Raw genomic sequence first — 15,421 nt, 5'->3', positions numbered from 1 at the left:
GCTAGCAAGAGTTTAGTATCTGTAAATCGTCTCTCTCAAGACAATAATGCTTTTGTTGAATTCCACCCTGATTGTTTTTTCATAAAAGAGTTGGCAACGAAGAAAACACTCCTCACAGGCAAGGCTGAAGGAGGCCTCTACCCTATCAAGTCTTTTTCGAGTAGATCATCATCATCGTCCAATAAATAGGCACTTGGAGCTGTCAAACCCTCTATGTCCCTGTGGCATAGTTGGCTAGGGCATGCTTCTGTTCCTATTGTTAATCGAGTCCTTCGTAGTCATAATCTCTCTTCTATTCAAGATGTGAACAATAAACAAGTGTGTGATGCATGTCAACAGGGCAAAAGCCATCAGTTGCCTTTTCCGACGTCAACTAGTGTGTCTACTAGTGTCTTGGAGCTTGTGTTTTCTGATGTTTGGGGACCTGCCCCAACTTCAGTTGGTCGATTCAATTATTATGTTAGTTTCATCGATGATTATTCCAAGTTTACCTGGATCTACTTAATTCGCCACAAATCCGAAGTTTTTCAGTGTTTCCATGATTTCCAAAGTTTAGTAGAAAGGCAATTTGATAAAAAATCCGGGTCATGCAAACAGACTGGGGAGGGGAATATCAATCTTTAAATTCTTTCTTTAAGCGTGTTGGGATTCATCACTTTGTTTCCTGCCCACACACACACCAACAAAACGGTGCCGCTGAGCGCAAGCACAGGCATATCGTGGAGATGGGCATCACCTTGCTCGCCCATGCATCTATGCCACTCAAATTTTGGGATGAAGCTTTCCAAACCGCTGTTTTTTTATCAATCGGTTGCCCTCTAAAGTAATCAATTATGATACTCCTCTCCACCGACTCTATGGTCAAGAGCCGAACTACACCCTTCTTCGCACTTTTGGATGCGTTGTTTGGCCTAATCTTCGTGCATATAACACACGCAAGCTCCAATTCTGTTCCAAGCGTTGCGTGTTTGTTGGCTATAGCAACTCTCACAAGGGTTTCAAGTGCCTAGATCTAGGTGAAGGCCGCATATACATATCATGTGATGTAGTGTTTGATGAGGCTATGTTTCCTTTCTCCACTCTTCATCTAAACGCTGGTGCATGCCTTCGCGCCGAGCTTCGCATTCTACCCGATATCCTCTTAAATCCATCCATGTCATTTGAGGAGGCATTAATCCATGATCAGCACTGTGATTCTCCTAACCCAACTGATGCTGGTTTGAGTTCTCGTGTGTGCTCACAGGCTGCAGGGAAAAATCCGGACGAAAATGATGATGGATCCGGCAAAGAAGGTAGTGATGTCCCCTATCATTTCCTATGTCGCGGCACAGGGAGCAGCATGGGTGCCCAGGCTGATTTGCCTGATGCCGGCGGACAACCTGCGACAGCATCACCATTGGGATCGTCGCAGACGTCGTCGCACATGGGTTCAGCACCGACGTCTCTCCTAGGCGCGGAATCTTCTGCGCCAAACGTGGACGCGCTCGTCTCTCCTGGGGGCGGTGCGGCTTCGCACTCAGATCCACATAGGGGGGATTGGGAGACTCCGACTCCCAGGGTCGATTTGCCTGCGGGATCTGGTGCGGATGCCAGCAGATCCGGTGCGGCTAAGGCAACTACGACTCATGATATGTCATCAGGATCCAGTGGCGAACATCCAGTTGGTGCTCCACCATGTCGACCTGGTACTCGACTCCAACATGGCATTGTGAAGCCCAAACAATACACAGATGGTACTGTTCGATGGGGAATGGCTACAGTCGCTACTTCAGAGGAACCAACAAGTGTAAATGAAGCCCTCAAAGATCCAAAATGGGTCTCGGCCATGGATGCTGAACATCAAGCATTGGTTCGGAACAAGACTTGGCACTTAGTTCCACCGCCTAAAGGGAAGAATGTAATAGGCTACAAATAGGTGTATAAGGTAAAATGGAAAGCTGATGGAACTATTGATCGATACAAGGCTCGGTTAGTAGCTAAAGGATATAAGCAGCATTATGGAATAGATTATGAAGATACCTTCAGTCCTGTGGTCAAGATAGCTACCATCCAACCGGTTCTTTCCATTGCAGTCACCCAAGGGTGGTCCCTGCGATAGCTAGATGTACAAAATGCTTTCCTCCATGGCATTTTGGATGAAGAGGTCTATATGCATCAACCACCGGGTTATGAGGATAAAACTCATCCTAGGTATGTTTGCAAGTTAGACAAAGCTCTCTATGGTCTAAAACAAGCTCCACGTGCATGGTACGCTAGGTTGTGTGCAAAACTGGTATCCTTGGGGTTCATACCATCGAAGGCTGACACGTCATTGTTTTATTATAATAAGGGAAAACATAAGTTGTTTGTCCTAGTGTATGTGGATGACATAATTGTGGCAAGCTCATCTCCAGAGGCAACTAAGGCGCTACTCAGTGACTTGCAGAAGGAGTTTGTGTTGGAAGATCTTGGGGATCTACATTACTTTCTAGGGATAGAAGTCAAGAAGATCAAAGATGGCCTAATTCTTACATAGCGGAGATATGCATTAGATATCTTGGCTCGGTCAGGGATGAGCAGGTGCAAAGCTATTGATACACCAATGTCCACTATAGAAAAACTTAGTGCCTATGAAGGACACGCACTAGGGCCAAATGATTGCACCAAATACAGAAGTCTGGTAGGAGCTCTCCAATATTTGACACTCACTCGTCCAAATTTGTGTTTTGCTGTGAATAAAATCTACCAATATCTGCATGCACCGACTACAACACATTGGAGTGCAGCCAAGCGCATTCTGAGATATGTACAAGGGACATTGAATCTTGGACTTAAGATTGGAAACTCAAAGACAATGAGAGTTAGTGCTTTTTCGGATGCAGACTGGGCAGGGTGCGTTGATGATAGAAGATCCACAGGTGGTTTTGTTGTGTTTCTTGGTGAGAACCTCATTTCATGGAGTGCCCAAAAGCAAGCAACTGTGTCACGCTCAAGCACAGAAGTCGAGTATAAGTCACTTGCAAATGCAACTGCAAAAATAATATGGATTCAAAAGTTGCTAGTGGAACTTGGGGTTCCTCATCCTCAAGCTCGGTTGTGGTGTGACAACCTAGGTGCAAAATACCTCTCTGCCAACCCAGTGTTTCATGCAAGAACAAAACACATTGAAATTGACTTCCACTTTGTTCGTGAAAGGGTAGCATAGAGGTTATTAGAGATTCGGTTCAGCAGTACTAATGACTAGGTAGCAGATGGCTTCACCAAAGCTCTACCGCGTATAAAATTACGAGAATTCAGAAACAATCTCAACCTTGCATGTGGCTAAGATTGAGGAGGGGTGTTAGATGATAGATATCTTCACCTATGTCTATGTACATTGTATCTTGTAGATAGGATTAGTTCCTAGTTTGTAGCTAGCAACCTTGACTTTAGTCTGTTGTACAAGTTAGTTAGTTAGAGCTAGGAAGATCTTATCTGTTGTAAACGTGACCTCTTGTACAAGCTATGGTGGGGGCTATTCCCACTATATATAACACGGAACCGAGAACCCCAAAGGGCATCTCGTTTAACCCAAATTTCACAGTGGCCACACGTGAAACATGGCATCATTTCCAAAAAAAATCCAAAGAGTAAAATGCAAAGGTGTCACGACACTGGTGACTGATGCCACTGAAGAAGATGACGGAAGAACTGATGATGGACCTGAAGGCAATACAGGATTGGAGGCGGCAAAGTCTGTCATCACGAAGAGGCCCAAAAGGGTGACCCAGCCCAGTTTGAAGTATGCCGGCCCAGACTGGGTGGCCCCCGGATGAAGAAGCCGTGTGGAATCCGAACTCTGTAGAAACGTTAACTAGCTTCTAAGGCTGTCTCCAACAACATAACTCATACCCAAAATAGGTCATCCACAGTGTTTTGAGTATCAAAAAATACGCTCCAACGGATAACCCAAACAGGCGACGCATTTTGCGTTCAGGGCGAACCGAGACGCAAATACGCGTCTCCACGGAGAGACGACGCAAATCGGCGCCGCTCGCGGTGGGGACGGAGGCGGCTCGCGCGGCGCCCCCTCCCGGCAGCGCTCTGGGTCTCGGCGGCGCTGCTCTGGGTCTCGGCCACGCTGCTGCTCCGTGGCTGCGCGGGGCAGCAAGCGGAGGAGGACGGCGCGGACGCCCTGGCCGCGGCGACGGCGGCAGCGACAGCCCCCGTGGAGGAGAAGGAACGCAGGGCCCTGTACGCCGCCATCGAGAGCTTCGTCGGCAAGGGGTGGAACGTCTCCGGGCTCTACCCCGACCCCTGCGCTTGGAGATGAGGGGCTGGGCGCCGTACTGCAGGGTGAGGAGCGCCAGGTAGAGTGCCACCTTGCGCCGGCTCGGCGCCGCTGCTGCCGCTGCCGCGGCCGCCGGAGTGGACGAGGAGCCCATTCGGACTCTTTGCTCGGTTTCTGGTCTTGATTTGATTTGATTTGCTGAAACAGGGAGGGGACACAGCGAACCAGGACAGAGACTGGACAAGCACGCCGGCCTAAATGCTGCTGCGCTGTTTGATTTCCTGGCCCGCGTATGTTCATCTTCATCGTGTTCTTCAGATACATGAGAGAAGCTTTTCTCTTTGTTTGTTTTTTGGCAAGCTTTTCTCTTTGTTTTTTTGGCTTGCCCTTTCTCGGTGCTCCTTGCCTGCTTTGAGCTCCAATCCAAAACCGTCCGCGCGAAGGGGCCGCGCGGCTCGCTGGATCTCGTGCCGGAGCTCGCAGCTTGGTGGCCGGCCGTGGGGAAGACGAAGACGGAGGAGCAAGCGGCACCGGAGCATCACCGGACGGAGAAAACTAGGTTCGCTGTTGGAGAGGGAATGTTTTGGGTGGGTGACCATTTCTCTGTAGATGGCTCAAATCATAGAAATAGGTCTTGTGTTTGCGTTCTACCGTTGAAGACCGTCTAAGAGGAAGAGAGAGGTAGGAAGGAAGAAGACGGTAGTGGCCGGCTATGCCGGAGGTGTCGGAGCCTCGGAGGCGAGCGGTAGCTCGATCTCTATAAATGAATCCTGCACCAAAAGCGGGCTAATGGATAGGGCCATGTAGCCCGTTAGCCCGCTGGCCGTCCGATCCAGCAAACTTGCGTTGTTGTCCGTTCGATTGCGGATCGATTTGGTCCCTGCCCGTTTCTTTCTCAACCCAAAACCTCGCGAACTTTCTCGGGCTCGTCCGTCGAGCGAGTGGCAGCACGGGCGGCAGCCATCAGCGAGGCGGCGCAGCCCGCGGGCGAGCTGAGCGTGGCCTCGCAAGCGAGCCGGACACGGCCACCACCGCGCACCACAAGAGCGGGCACCCTCCGCCCTCCGCGAAGGTGCCGGCGTCCGCCCTCCGCCCGCTGCGTCGCCTGCGGCCCACCGGCGTTCGTCGCCACCTGTTGCGCCACCCACCATCCAGCTCTCAGTCCGCCGCCGCCCCTATCTGGGTCGCGGCGCTCTGCACTCGAGCTCCACCGCCTGGGCAACGAAGCATGACGACACCAGCAGCGCCACCCGCCGCCATGGCTTCCCCACGCCCGCGGGCGATGAGCACGCTGAGACACGAATCAACGTCGCGCCCTCATCCGGCAACTGCCCTCGCGGCCGCCTCCTCTCCTTGCAGCGACGCCCCCCTCTGCTCCCAGCCGCAACCACGGACCTCCCCCCTCTTCTCCTCCCTTCGCTCGTACCTGATACCCCCCTCCAGTGCCGCACAAGGTGCACACGACGAAAAAGGTCAGCGGCACCAGTGCTGCGCCCTACGCACAACGCAGCCTCCCGCACCTCTATACGCACCCTAAAGGAGTGGTCGCCCAAATGGACAACGCCCAACAGCAGCTCGAGAAAATGCCTACAAGGTAAAGTGCTCACTGAATACATAGTTTTACATTCATAATATTTATCATTGTTGCTACTTCAGAGGAACCAAATGGTGATAACAGAGAAACGTGGCTTTGATTCAAGGGAGCATGATGCAAGCTTGATGACGACAATTACTTCTGAATACATAGTTTTACATTCATAATATTTATCATTGTTCAAGCAAAGAACCATATTGTATCCGGCTATGTTTCCATAGCTATATTCTGTACAATTTAATGACTTAAATCATTGGATACATAATTGCATATAGAGTCAACCATACTTTTCTCTAAAGTTCATAAGCTTGTTTTGGTGTAGCAAATTTTCTGAAACATATGGGACCATCTATGTCAGTTAAGTGTTATAGTCTGGTCATAAATATAATCCATGAGTAGCAAGACTACTAACTCCAAAACTCGAATTCAGAATTCTTGCTTACTGTTTATTTATTCAAAATTGTGCTTGAAGTGCCAAATCTATGAATTAATCTGATAACTTGCTTGATTCATTTCTTGCTTACCAAACGATTGAGTGCATAGCTTAGAACGAAACCGGATTTTAGGATGGACGCATCCAGATCCAAAATCTGCTTTTGTGCAATGCACGCACTACAAGTTTTAGTGCCTAGCTATAGCCTTTTCCATTTCTAACTAACAAAGCTTCTTCAGGTAGGACATCTGTTAGCAAAACCAGCAACACGTCACGGTATAATACAACCATTTCCAAAGCTACAATTTTCAGGATAAGTTGGTGTTGAAAATAATACCAAAGTTTGGTTCACTTTTTTTTTCATAGACTGCAAATACAACGTTCATCATCTTCCAACATAAAAGTCGTGGATTTAACTTGTCAATCAGCTAAAATCCAAAAAATATGCTAGCTAGCTCAGGCTAAAAAAAGAATAAACTTTCAAATAACCATTCTTTTACACAGCTTCTGCAATTATTCAGTTAACATGAACAAAAAATCAAGTCTAGTAGAGTTTAATACCTACTCTTAACTACTAAATTCTCCCAGATTTTTTATCCGACTCCTGACCACCAGAATTTTGAGCTGTACAACCTTGCTTCGATTTTTTGCTTCGATTTTTTACTGTGGGCTAAAAGTGCCAACCTTGCAGCCAATTAAGATAATGCCATTGCCATGGTGCGGTATCTAAATGCAGAGCAGAAGCATCAACCTCATATGGCCATTTGAATTGGCTTTAGTGATTGATGACTATGCAAATGGAAATACTCGCCCATTCTAACTATCTTTCATCGTTATATGGGGCTTCGTTTGCTTCACTTACAAATGCATTCAAGACCATTTGGTTAGAAGTTGCTACTGTAGTTGTTGTCTCCCACCTAGGGAATATCTTCAGCAAGCATTTTGAAGTCTACTTTAGTTGGCTGGAGGTCCTTACATTGTTTTTGTTCAAACAAGTGATTCAATAAAGCAAAGGACATTCAATCATTTGCTTCCTATGTATAGTACAGTATCCCATTTTGAGAATTTTCCTTTATAAAAGATATAATTTCCCATCTTGAATCAACATCAATAACTTTGATATATGTTAGCCTAAGTTCTACAATTCTAGATAAGTCGGTTTAGGTTGGACATTGGTCAAGTAGCCATATAAAGCATGTTATAGATTTGTAGTTGGGGCCTTGCAGAAGATCAAATTTGTGACCCATGTCCCAGGAAGTAGACAACCAGAAAAGATCTATTATCACCAATGAGAAGTTTTTTTAAAAAAAATATATCTTGGGGCTTATAGGTGGGCACCAGCTGCGCAACAGAAGTTCCATTTTTTAGAGAAGGCGGATTTTTGTTTAAGAAAAGAGAAGGCAGATTTTGCACAAGGAGTAACGTCCTGTGGCTGCAAATTTGCACCCTAAAATATTTTTTGCGCACTACTTCAGTAGTATATGAAAATTTCACCCAAAAATATTTTGCATATTAAAGTTTTAAACTATAGAATAGCGCAGACCTTGAGGACTGTCCTAGGATTGCTGGGATAGAACCTTGATACAATCTTCAGAAGCCAATGTGGAAATGAGCTCTGGAAATGAGCCTAGATGCTTGAACAGCTGTTTCATACAACACAAAATATAATGTAATTAAATTTTGGGCATTTTGGTCACCATGTTCAGCTGCTGTTATCATCATGTAATCGAAAACGCCTGCACATTACTGCTTACCTGAAAACGTTATCCTGGTGACCTGGCCTACACAGGCTGGGGCGCGCCGCGCTGGTTTTTCTAGTGTATCCCTAATCCAGTACTCACTTTTGTGTTAATACAGTCCGGATATTGTAATATTCGTATCAAAAGTGAGCTCTCCAGCGTGTCAGAAGGCCTAAACCCTCTCGTCCTGTTCGTTTGACTTATAAGCCGTACTTTTTTAGTCAACGAATCATATTTTTTTTCTTATAATAAATTAGTCAACAGTACTTTTAGCCAGGCATCTGCCCTACCATGGCCACGGCCCACCGCCCGACCCTCTCTTGCTGGCACCATGGCTCGAATCGGACCTTCCCCACTGGATCGGAAGCGACGGCGAGGTTCGCCAGCATCCTGCGGAGCGTCATCTGGTCACGCCACCACGGCGCTCCGTGCCCGCCTCACAATCGCCGTGCAGGTAGATAGCCGCCTCAATCGCTCGCGGTCGCGGGGGCTCGGCCGCTCTAGCACAAGGTGCGCGCCAATGCGACGCGGGGGCCGCGGCATGCGCTGCCGGTCTCTACCTACCTCGTCCTCTACGAGACGAGAACACACATCCACACGGTCTGGGGTTGGAGCCGGAGCCGGCCCCTCCGGTGGCCTTCTTTCCCAATTTCAATACGTATACGTTGCCTGCAACTCACGTCACGTTCCTTGACACCAAGACACCTGTAGTATCTTCGTCGAGTTGTTGTGCGCATGCAACATGTTCGACGAAATGTACTTACGCCATTTGTGGCGACTGCACGCCGTGTCGTCATCGTTTGGGTGCTTCACTGCTTCCTGCTTCCGCCGGACCACCGCGTGGAGTTATTCGCGTCTGTGCAGGCTGCGCTGCGCTCGTCACACGGACTCGGCCACATTCCAGGTGACTGTGACTCCTATACGGCTACATCAACATGGTGTCCGTGTGGCCTTCCAGCCGGAGGATATGCTGCCGGACACTAGACACCTGCAAACAGCCTGCACGCACACAGTTTGCCCGGCGGGAGCCTGTCTTCCATCTGCGAGCCAAGCTGGTTTGATCTGGAAACTAATCACGCCCTTGAAAGCACATGACATCTAGCATCGATGCTCATGGAATGTGGAGCTAGTTTGTTAGAACACCACGGCAGCGGGCTTGGTTAGTACCTCGCCGCGACTGTGTCGGATGGAGAGGAGGCGTTGGCCAACAACTTTAGTTTTAGTGGGTATTATAGAACCCAAAAAAAAACAGCTTCACTAGTTAAGCCGAACTGCACTAAACACTCTAAACATCATTATTTCAGTTTCAGATGCCATCAGATTTAATGAACTACTTAAAAAGTTCATACATAAAAAACAATTTTAGAGTTGATGGACCACTTAAAAAGTTCATAGATTAAAAAATTACAATTTTAGAATTGATAGAACTAGATAACACTGGTCACAAGTTATTGGACCTCTAACATATTTTACTCTTTTTCAAAACTCCCAAGTGCTTGTTTGGAACTTTGGATACACTCTAATTCACCCCAATCCACATGGGTTGGCAAAGATTAGGGTAGAAAATTAACTAATTTTACACCGCAACCCCTTCAAATCCATGTGGATTAAGATGGATTAGAGTGCATTCAAACAAACCCTGTTTGCAGTCAATATTTTGCCCCCCAGAGGCAGGTTGAGGAAAGATGACCTGAACAATGTATCACCACACATATGTACCAAAATGTACCTAGAGGCAGCGGCAGCACACACAAGTGCCACCGTTGAGGTATCAAGCTGAACATCCATCCATCCTCCAAAACACCGGACAGAACAAGAAAAGAATCGCTACATAAAGGTGGGGGAAAGAATTGTTATTAGCAGTTCAATGTGAAATCCTCAGCTCTAATGTGCCCACGCCGCGTATGATGTTGTGCAGGACTATCTTCAGATGAGGAGGGAAGCACATAGCATCAGCAATGTGATGAGGATCGAGACATCGGTCTGCATTCTGAGGGCGGCATGCGAAGGCGATGCAGGCGTGGTGGTGTTACTGACTGGAGGTAGGGCTGGTTCTGCGACGTCAGCATCCGTCAAGAGCGGCATTGGGGCTGCTGCTGGTGGCTGTGCATTTCCGGGCATGGTTGAAAGGAGGTCACCAGGTTTCGGAGGCGACATAAAGAGTGGTGCGTTCTTTCCCATGCTCATGCAGGAGTTCACTGTGACCAATAAATTCATCGAGAACTTCATATATTTGAATCACTTAACAAATGATACAGTACTTCTGAAATTGTAATCAGGAACTTACATTTGTATCTGTGAGCAGTCCCAGGGAAATCAGTGATGACCCCATCCACATTAGCACCTTGCACATAAGCATTAATCTGTGCAGTAGCGTCTGCGAAGAAGTCATTTGGTTGAGAACCAAACTCATTCATGAGCACGTAAACGTAAACTTGGAGGCCAGCAGACTGAAGGGTCGGAACAAGATTATTGGTCTGGTTTGTCAAATAATAATGGGTTTCCGGGAAAACAGATGTGGTGCTAACAGAAACAGCATTAGCAAACTTCTTAATATCTGCAAGGGAGGAAGGTGCAGCATCTCTGACATTTTCTTCAATCATGTAGACAAGGTTGTACTTGGTTTCCTGCTTGAACTTCACTAGAACTGAGCTGTTGGTTGACTGAATCATAACATTCTGGGCAGTCTGCTTATTATAACCAGAGTCATCAAGGGCTTTGATCACTGCATCTACCACACCAAATCCAAGCTCCTCTGCCATGAAGGCAGCATGCTGCAAGAATTAAAAAGAGAAGGGAGAATGAGGTGTGGTGAGGACTTGCAAGAACTCCACCACATGAGACATAAAAAAGGGATTGGCTTTGCTCCAGTCATCCTTTTGTAGGGTAAGTTCACAGATTTTAAACCATGTCAAGTGTAGCTAGTTAGGTGTAAAATCACATTATTTACTTTAACTTCAGGTTCTTCGCAAGCAAGTTCTAGACATAGAAATGCTAGTTAACCTAGTGAAGGATTAAGTAGCTAAAATATCTATGAACTGGTCACTGTGATTTTTAATTCTACTAGATACTTGTGGGCTTGTGGCAGGGTCAAAACTAGACTAGATGAGTGAGGCATAGGGTTGAGTGGCCCAACTGTCAACGCTCTCATCAAGGTTCTGTACCAGAATGAAGTTTGAGGGTCACTAATCTAGAAATATTTGTCATTTATTTGGATCCTGCCAGTCTAGTCTTTAATCATATAAATAAAAAAAATCACTAACTGTACAGGTTGTGTTTTCAGATCTGTGAACTTTTTTCTATGAAAAAAAAATGATTATCAAGTAATCCCTAAAAGGCATTGCTCTCGGTGCAGTATACTTGATAAATGGTAAGAGATTTGGAACAGCACTATAGCCAACTCCATATCATTCAAATCTAGGTTCACACTAGATATAACATTTTTCCACATCATTAATTTCTTACCTCAACAGTTATCATGATTCCTGACAAATCCTTTCCCTTTGCAAAGGTCAAAAAGTCTGATAATCTCATGAAATTTCCTGCATTCTTGTTTCTGGGATTTCTGTACTGGCCAAAGTTGATCGCTGGGTTCGATATCATGGCTGCCAATAAAAATGTTAGTCTTGAAGCAAATGCATGATCAGTTGTGAAGAAAAATTACAGATGGGCCATTAACTATTCACTAGTTATCGATTGCACAAAAAAGATGACTTAGCATAACCATATATACATGAGGATATCTAAACATTTGGCTTCTATTTGCATAGCAAACATTCAGGTTTACAAAAAGTAGGGGAAATGACATCAAATCAACTTACGCTTTAGGTTCTTAGAAATATCATCCCAAGTAAGGTTGAAGGTGAAGACGCCAGGCCCAGCCTTCAGATCGTTGATGGTAGTTACTTGCGAAGCAAATTGTGATTTTGCAACAGTAGTAACGCCCATTAGGTCAACGGAACTCATGCATATCAGTATGCCATCTTTGGTCACTTGAACAGGACAGTCAATGACATCTGCACCATCGGCAACTGCCTTTTCATAAGCTTGGTCAGTGCAGTCTGGGTAGTCACCGCTAGCACCATTATGAGAGATAACTAGAGGTTTAGCTGCATTTGTCAATGTGTGACGAAATTCAGTAACATTTATAAATAGGTGAAATTAAGCGTGAAGTGACAAAGGAAGCAGGTGTACCATGATCAATCTTGCTGGTGTTCAGGTTACTAAAGCAACCTGCAGGGGAAAAAGAAGAACAAATCAAGACCAAAAAGGCCATGACCCATGCTACATCTTCCAACTTGTTAGGGGATTCATGCCAAAGTCAAAAAATAATAATAATAACTGAACCATGATTCCATAACAACTATTCTAAATAAAACATCACACTGACCTAGTGCTAACTTGAGTGCATAAAATTCTTGAACACATACTTATTAATAGCATCATGAAAAAAAAAGGATAGATGGACTCACCAACTGCCTCTGAAGGAGTAATCGGAAAATCACTCAATACACCATCAACAGAGAAGGCACCGTTATCAATGAAGGAAAGATATTCCGCTAATGGATCAAAGCTGTAGTTATAGCTGATAGTAAAGTCATTTGCAAAATCAGCAGCATAGATTTCTAGCCCCGCTTTGTGAGCATCATCAACAACTGAAGTATAAGGCAGCAGGTAATTATCTGGTGTAACAGGCCAGATATAGCTTTTGGGAACAAGTATTCCAGAGGCATAAGTCTTGACAAACGTTAGATTTTTCAACATTGAGCCATAAGTCTGATTTGTCGATGGCTCAATAGAGCGTTCGTCAAGAAAGCGGAACACAAGCTTCGTGTTCTTGCTAACTCTTCCAGATATACTGGTGAGGAAGTTCACTTCAGGCGATGAGATGTAATCGACAACAATTTTTTTCGATAAAGACATGATATAGCTTCTCATGCTAAGCTTAAACTGGCTGTAGAAACTGTCTTGCTGCAATTTGGAAAGAAAACAAATGTTCAGGTGAGAGGAAAATCACCAACTTTTTAGTTCAAAGCTAGTTAAAGTTTTATCCCTACCTGGACATTTAACCAAACAGCAGCAGGCTTAAATTGGGTGTAAACAATTTCAACAGGAGTTATTGAAAAGATACCATCATATGCACCGGTACGAGATAGGACCGATTGCTTCACTGCAAATATCAAAATGGGTTAATGAAGCATGACATCTGCATTTACTAAGTGGCATAAGATTCAATGCACAGACATGAGACATCTGAACATATACCATAACAGTTAACAAGATCAAAATGCTCAAGACAATAGTGAAACACAAATTTGTAACTCCACTTACGAGATACGTTTAGCAGATCAGTGCTTGTGTAGTCCACGGAGAACCATCCCACCGTAGATACACCATTAACTTTGTAGGTCTTCTTCCCTTGTGGAAAAACATTGGCTATCACTGTGCAGTTATCCATGTCTATGCTCGGTAGGCAGATACCATCGCCATCCTTTGTCAACCGAACATCACACCACATGGCTGTGTCAGGGGAGCTAAGAGTCCCAAGAATCTGATAAGCATAAGAACTGGAATCAGGAAATAGACCGGAGAACCCGCCCTTAGCAACGATTACTGGAGCCTTGCCTGGAAAAATGAGATGATTGTTACTGTTAGGGTCATGAGGATGGACAAAAGTACTGGAACAGCCCTAAGCGCTACGGCAGAAAATACAAAACCAAAATTACCGGACGGACATAAAACTGGTAAACACGCATGACCATGTGAAATTATAGGTCATTATCACCGTTAATTCAAAGCACCACCCGAATTAATGTTATTCATCGAACTGATCCACTCCCATCCCATTCTCAAAACAAGCAATCCCCATGGGCCCATAAGCAGCCGATGAACAGTCGGCGTCAGCAGCTAATGATTTACGAGTATCTCTCACTAAGAAAGTGATTATGCATAGGCTTGTACTTGAAGACACGGTGATGTAAACAATAAAATGTGCGTCTATTGAATCCCAACCAAATGCCACTTAGCTGGAAAGGCTACCGTGCTTCTTCTTTTTTTGACGAAATGCTAAAAGGTAAGCATCATGGCTGGCCCCAAGCTTCCAATCAGAAATCTAGTCCCCCAAACAGTGCTAAAGACAAGCAAAACTATTTTGCTGGAGAAGCCCTAAAAAAACTATTTTGCTGCAAAAAAAAAAACAGAAGCTTGAGCCCCCCAAAAAAGAACTAAATGCGCAGCCAGTTCATGCTCGTCCTGAAGATCCAGGCCAAGCTGTAGTACACAAACCAAATTCGCAGTTTACAGGCAAAAAAGGCTGATCTTTAAGCGAAGAGTGGCAGCACATCGACCAGATCAGATCACATACACACCAACTTCTCAAGAAACGAAGTGAGAGCGCAGCGAATCGAGCTTACCGCTCAGGGTCTTCCAGGTGGAACCCTTCTGGGCGGCGGCGGAGCCGAGCGCGAGCAGCAGCAGGAGCAGCTGGGCGGAACCAAGAAGGGAGCAGGCGCGGCTGCTCCTACCCATTGCGGGCCGCCACCACCTACGCGACCACCGGCGGCGGCGTCAGCAGCAGACGCAGCTCACGGAACTGGAAATCCAAGAACGCCCCCTGGAAGGGGGAGCAGGGGAAGCGGGTGGCGATGATGAGGAGACGAGCCAGGGAGGGAGAGCAATGCGCGTCCGGTGGCCGCGTTGGCGTTGGATTTTTAAGACCCAGAGAGAGAGACAAAAGAAATCGGGGGCGAGGCGATGCGATGCTGCTGCTGAGCTGTGTCTGTGTGCGAAACAGATACAGGAGGAGAAGGTGGCATCAGGCCATCAGGGCCAGGGGAGAAGGGGAAAGGTGGTCAGAGAACTGCGTGTGAGATGCTCCGAATCGGTCTATTAGTTTCCAACCTCTGCCAAGGAAAGAGAAATGATTGTTGTAAAAAAAAACGAAAAAGAAATGATAAGCCTCAGTTATTATTCTCCTTTTCTCGTTGAAAAAGTACCTTCTCCATTCTTTTTTTTTTTACTCTGATTGACGCTTTCTCGATGATGTTGTGATCTGCGCGAGGTGAGAGGCTGCGTGGTTCCGAAGGTAAAATGATGTTTTTACACAGCACACGCACGCTCGTTCGATAAATATATGACTAGAGTCATTGTTGAGATTAAAATACGTTTCAAGACTAGTGCAATAAAACTTTGTCAAGACCATGTTTCAAGCAAGGGAAATATGTTTACAAAATTTATGTTCGTGAAGAAATGAATGTGAGAGCAAACAACAATGTTTGGAATGGCTATTTGTATAAAATAACTTATTCTATGACTATACACTAACTATTATGCAATCTAAAAAAAAGTATTACGCTAATTTACGATATACTCACGCATTATATCAGAGGGCTAGTAATATTGTTTAA

General features: G+C 45.6%; 1 protein-coding gene across 1 annotated transcript; it reads right to left on the bottom strand.

Annotated features, from left to right (window-relative positions):
• Window positions 1-9,540: 9,540 nt before the first annotated feature.
• LOC136477548 (glycerophosphodiester phosphodiesterase GDPDL3-like) lies at window positions 9,541-14,570 on the bottom strand. Its single transcript, XM_066475749.1, has 9 exons — window positions 14,429-14,570; window positions 13,347-13,640; window positions 13,073-13,185; window positions 12,488-12,986; window positions 12,210-12,248; window positions 11,837-12,124; window positions 11,481-11,620; window positions 10,303-10,789; window positions 9,541-10,213 (listed from the first exon to the last, which is right to left on the bottom strand). Exons 1-9 carry the CDS (start codon window positions 14,541-14,543, stop codon window positions 9,942-9,944), a joined length of 2,247 nt encoding a protein of 748 aa, XP_066331846.1. The 5' UTR covers window positions 14,544-14,570; the 3' UTR covers window positions 9,541-9,941.
• Between the last annotated feature and the right edge of the window lie 851 nt (window positions 14,571-15,421).

The sequence above is a fragment of the Miscanthus floridulus genome, chromosome 8 (assembly GCF_019320115.1).
Source record: "Miscanthus floridulus cultivar M001 chromosome 8, ASM1932011v1, whole genome shotgun sequence".
Taxonomy (NCBI): Eukaryota; Viridiplantae; Streptophyta; class Magnoliopsida; order Poales; family Poaceae; genus Miscanthus; species Miscanthus floridulus.
The sequence above is the reverse complement of the archived record's forward strand: the minus strand, read 5'-3'. Positions and strand labels throughout refer to the sequence as shown.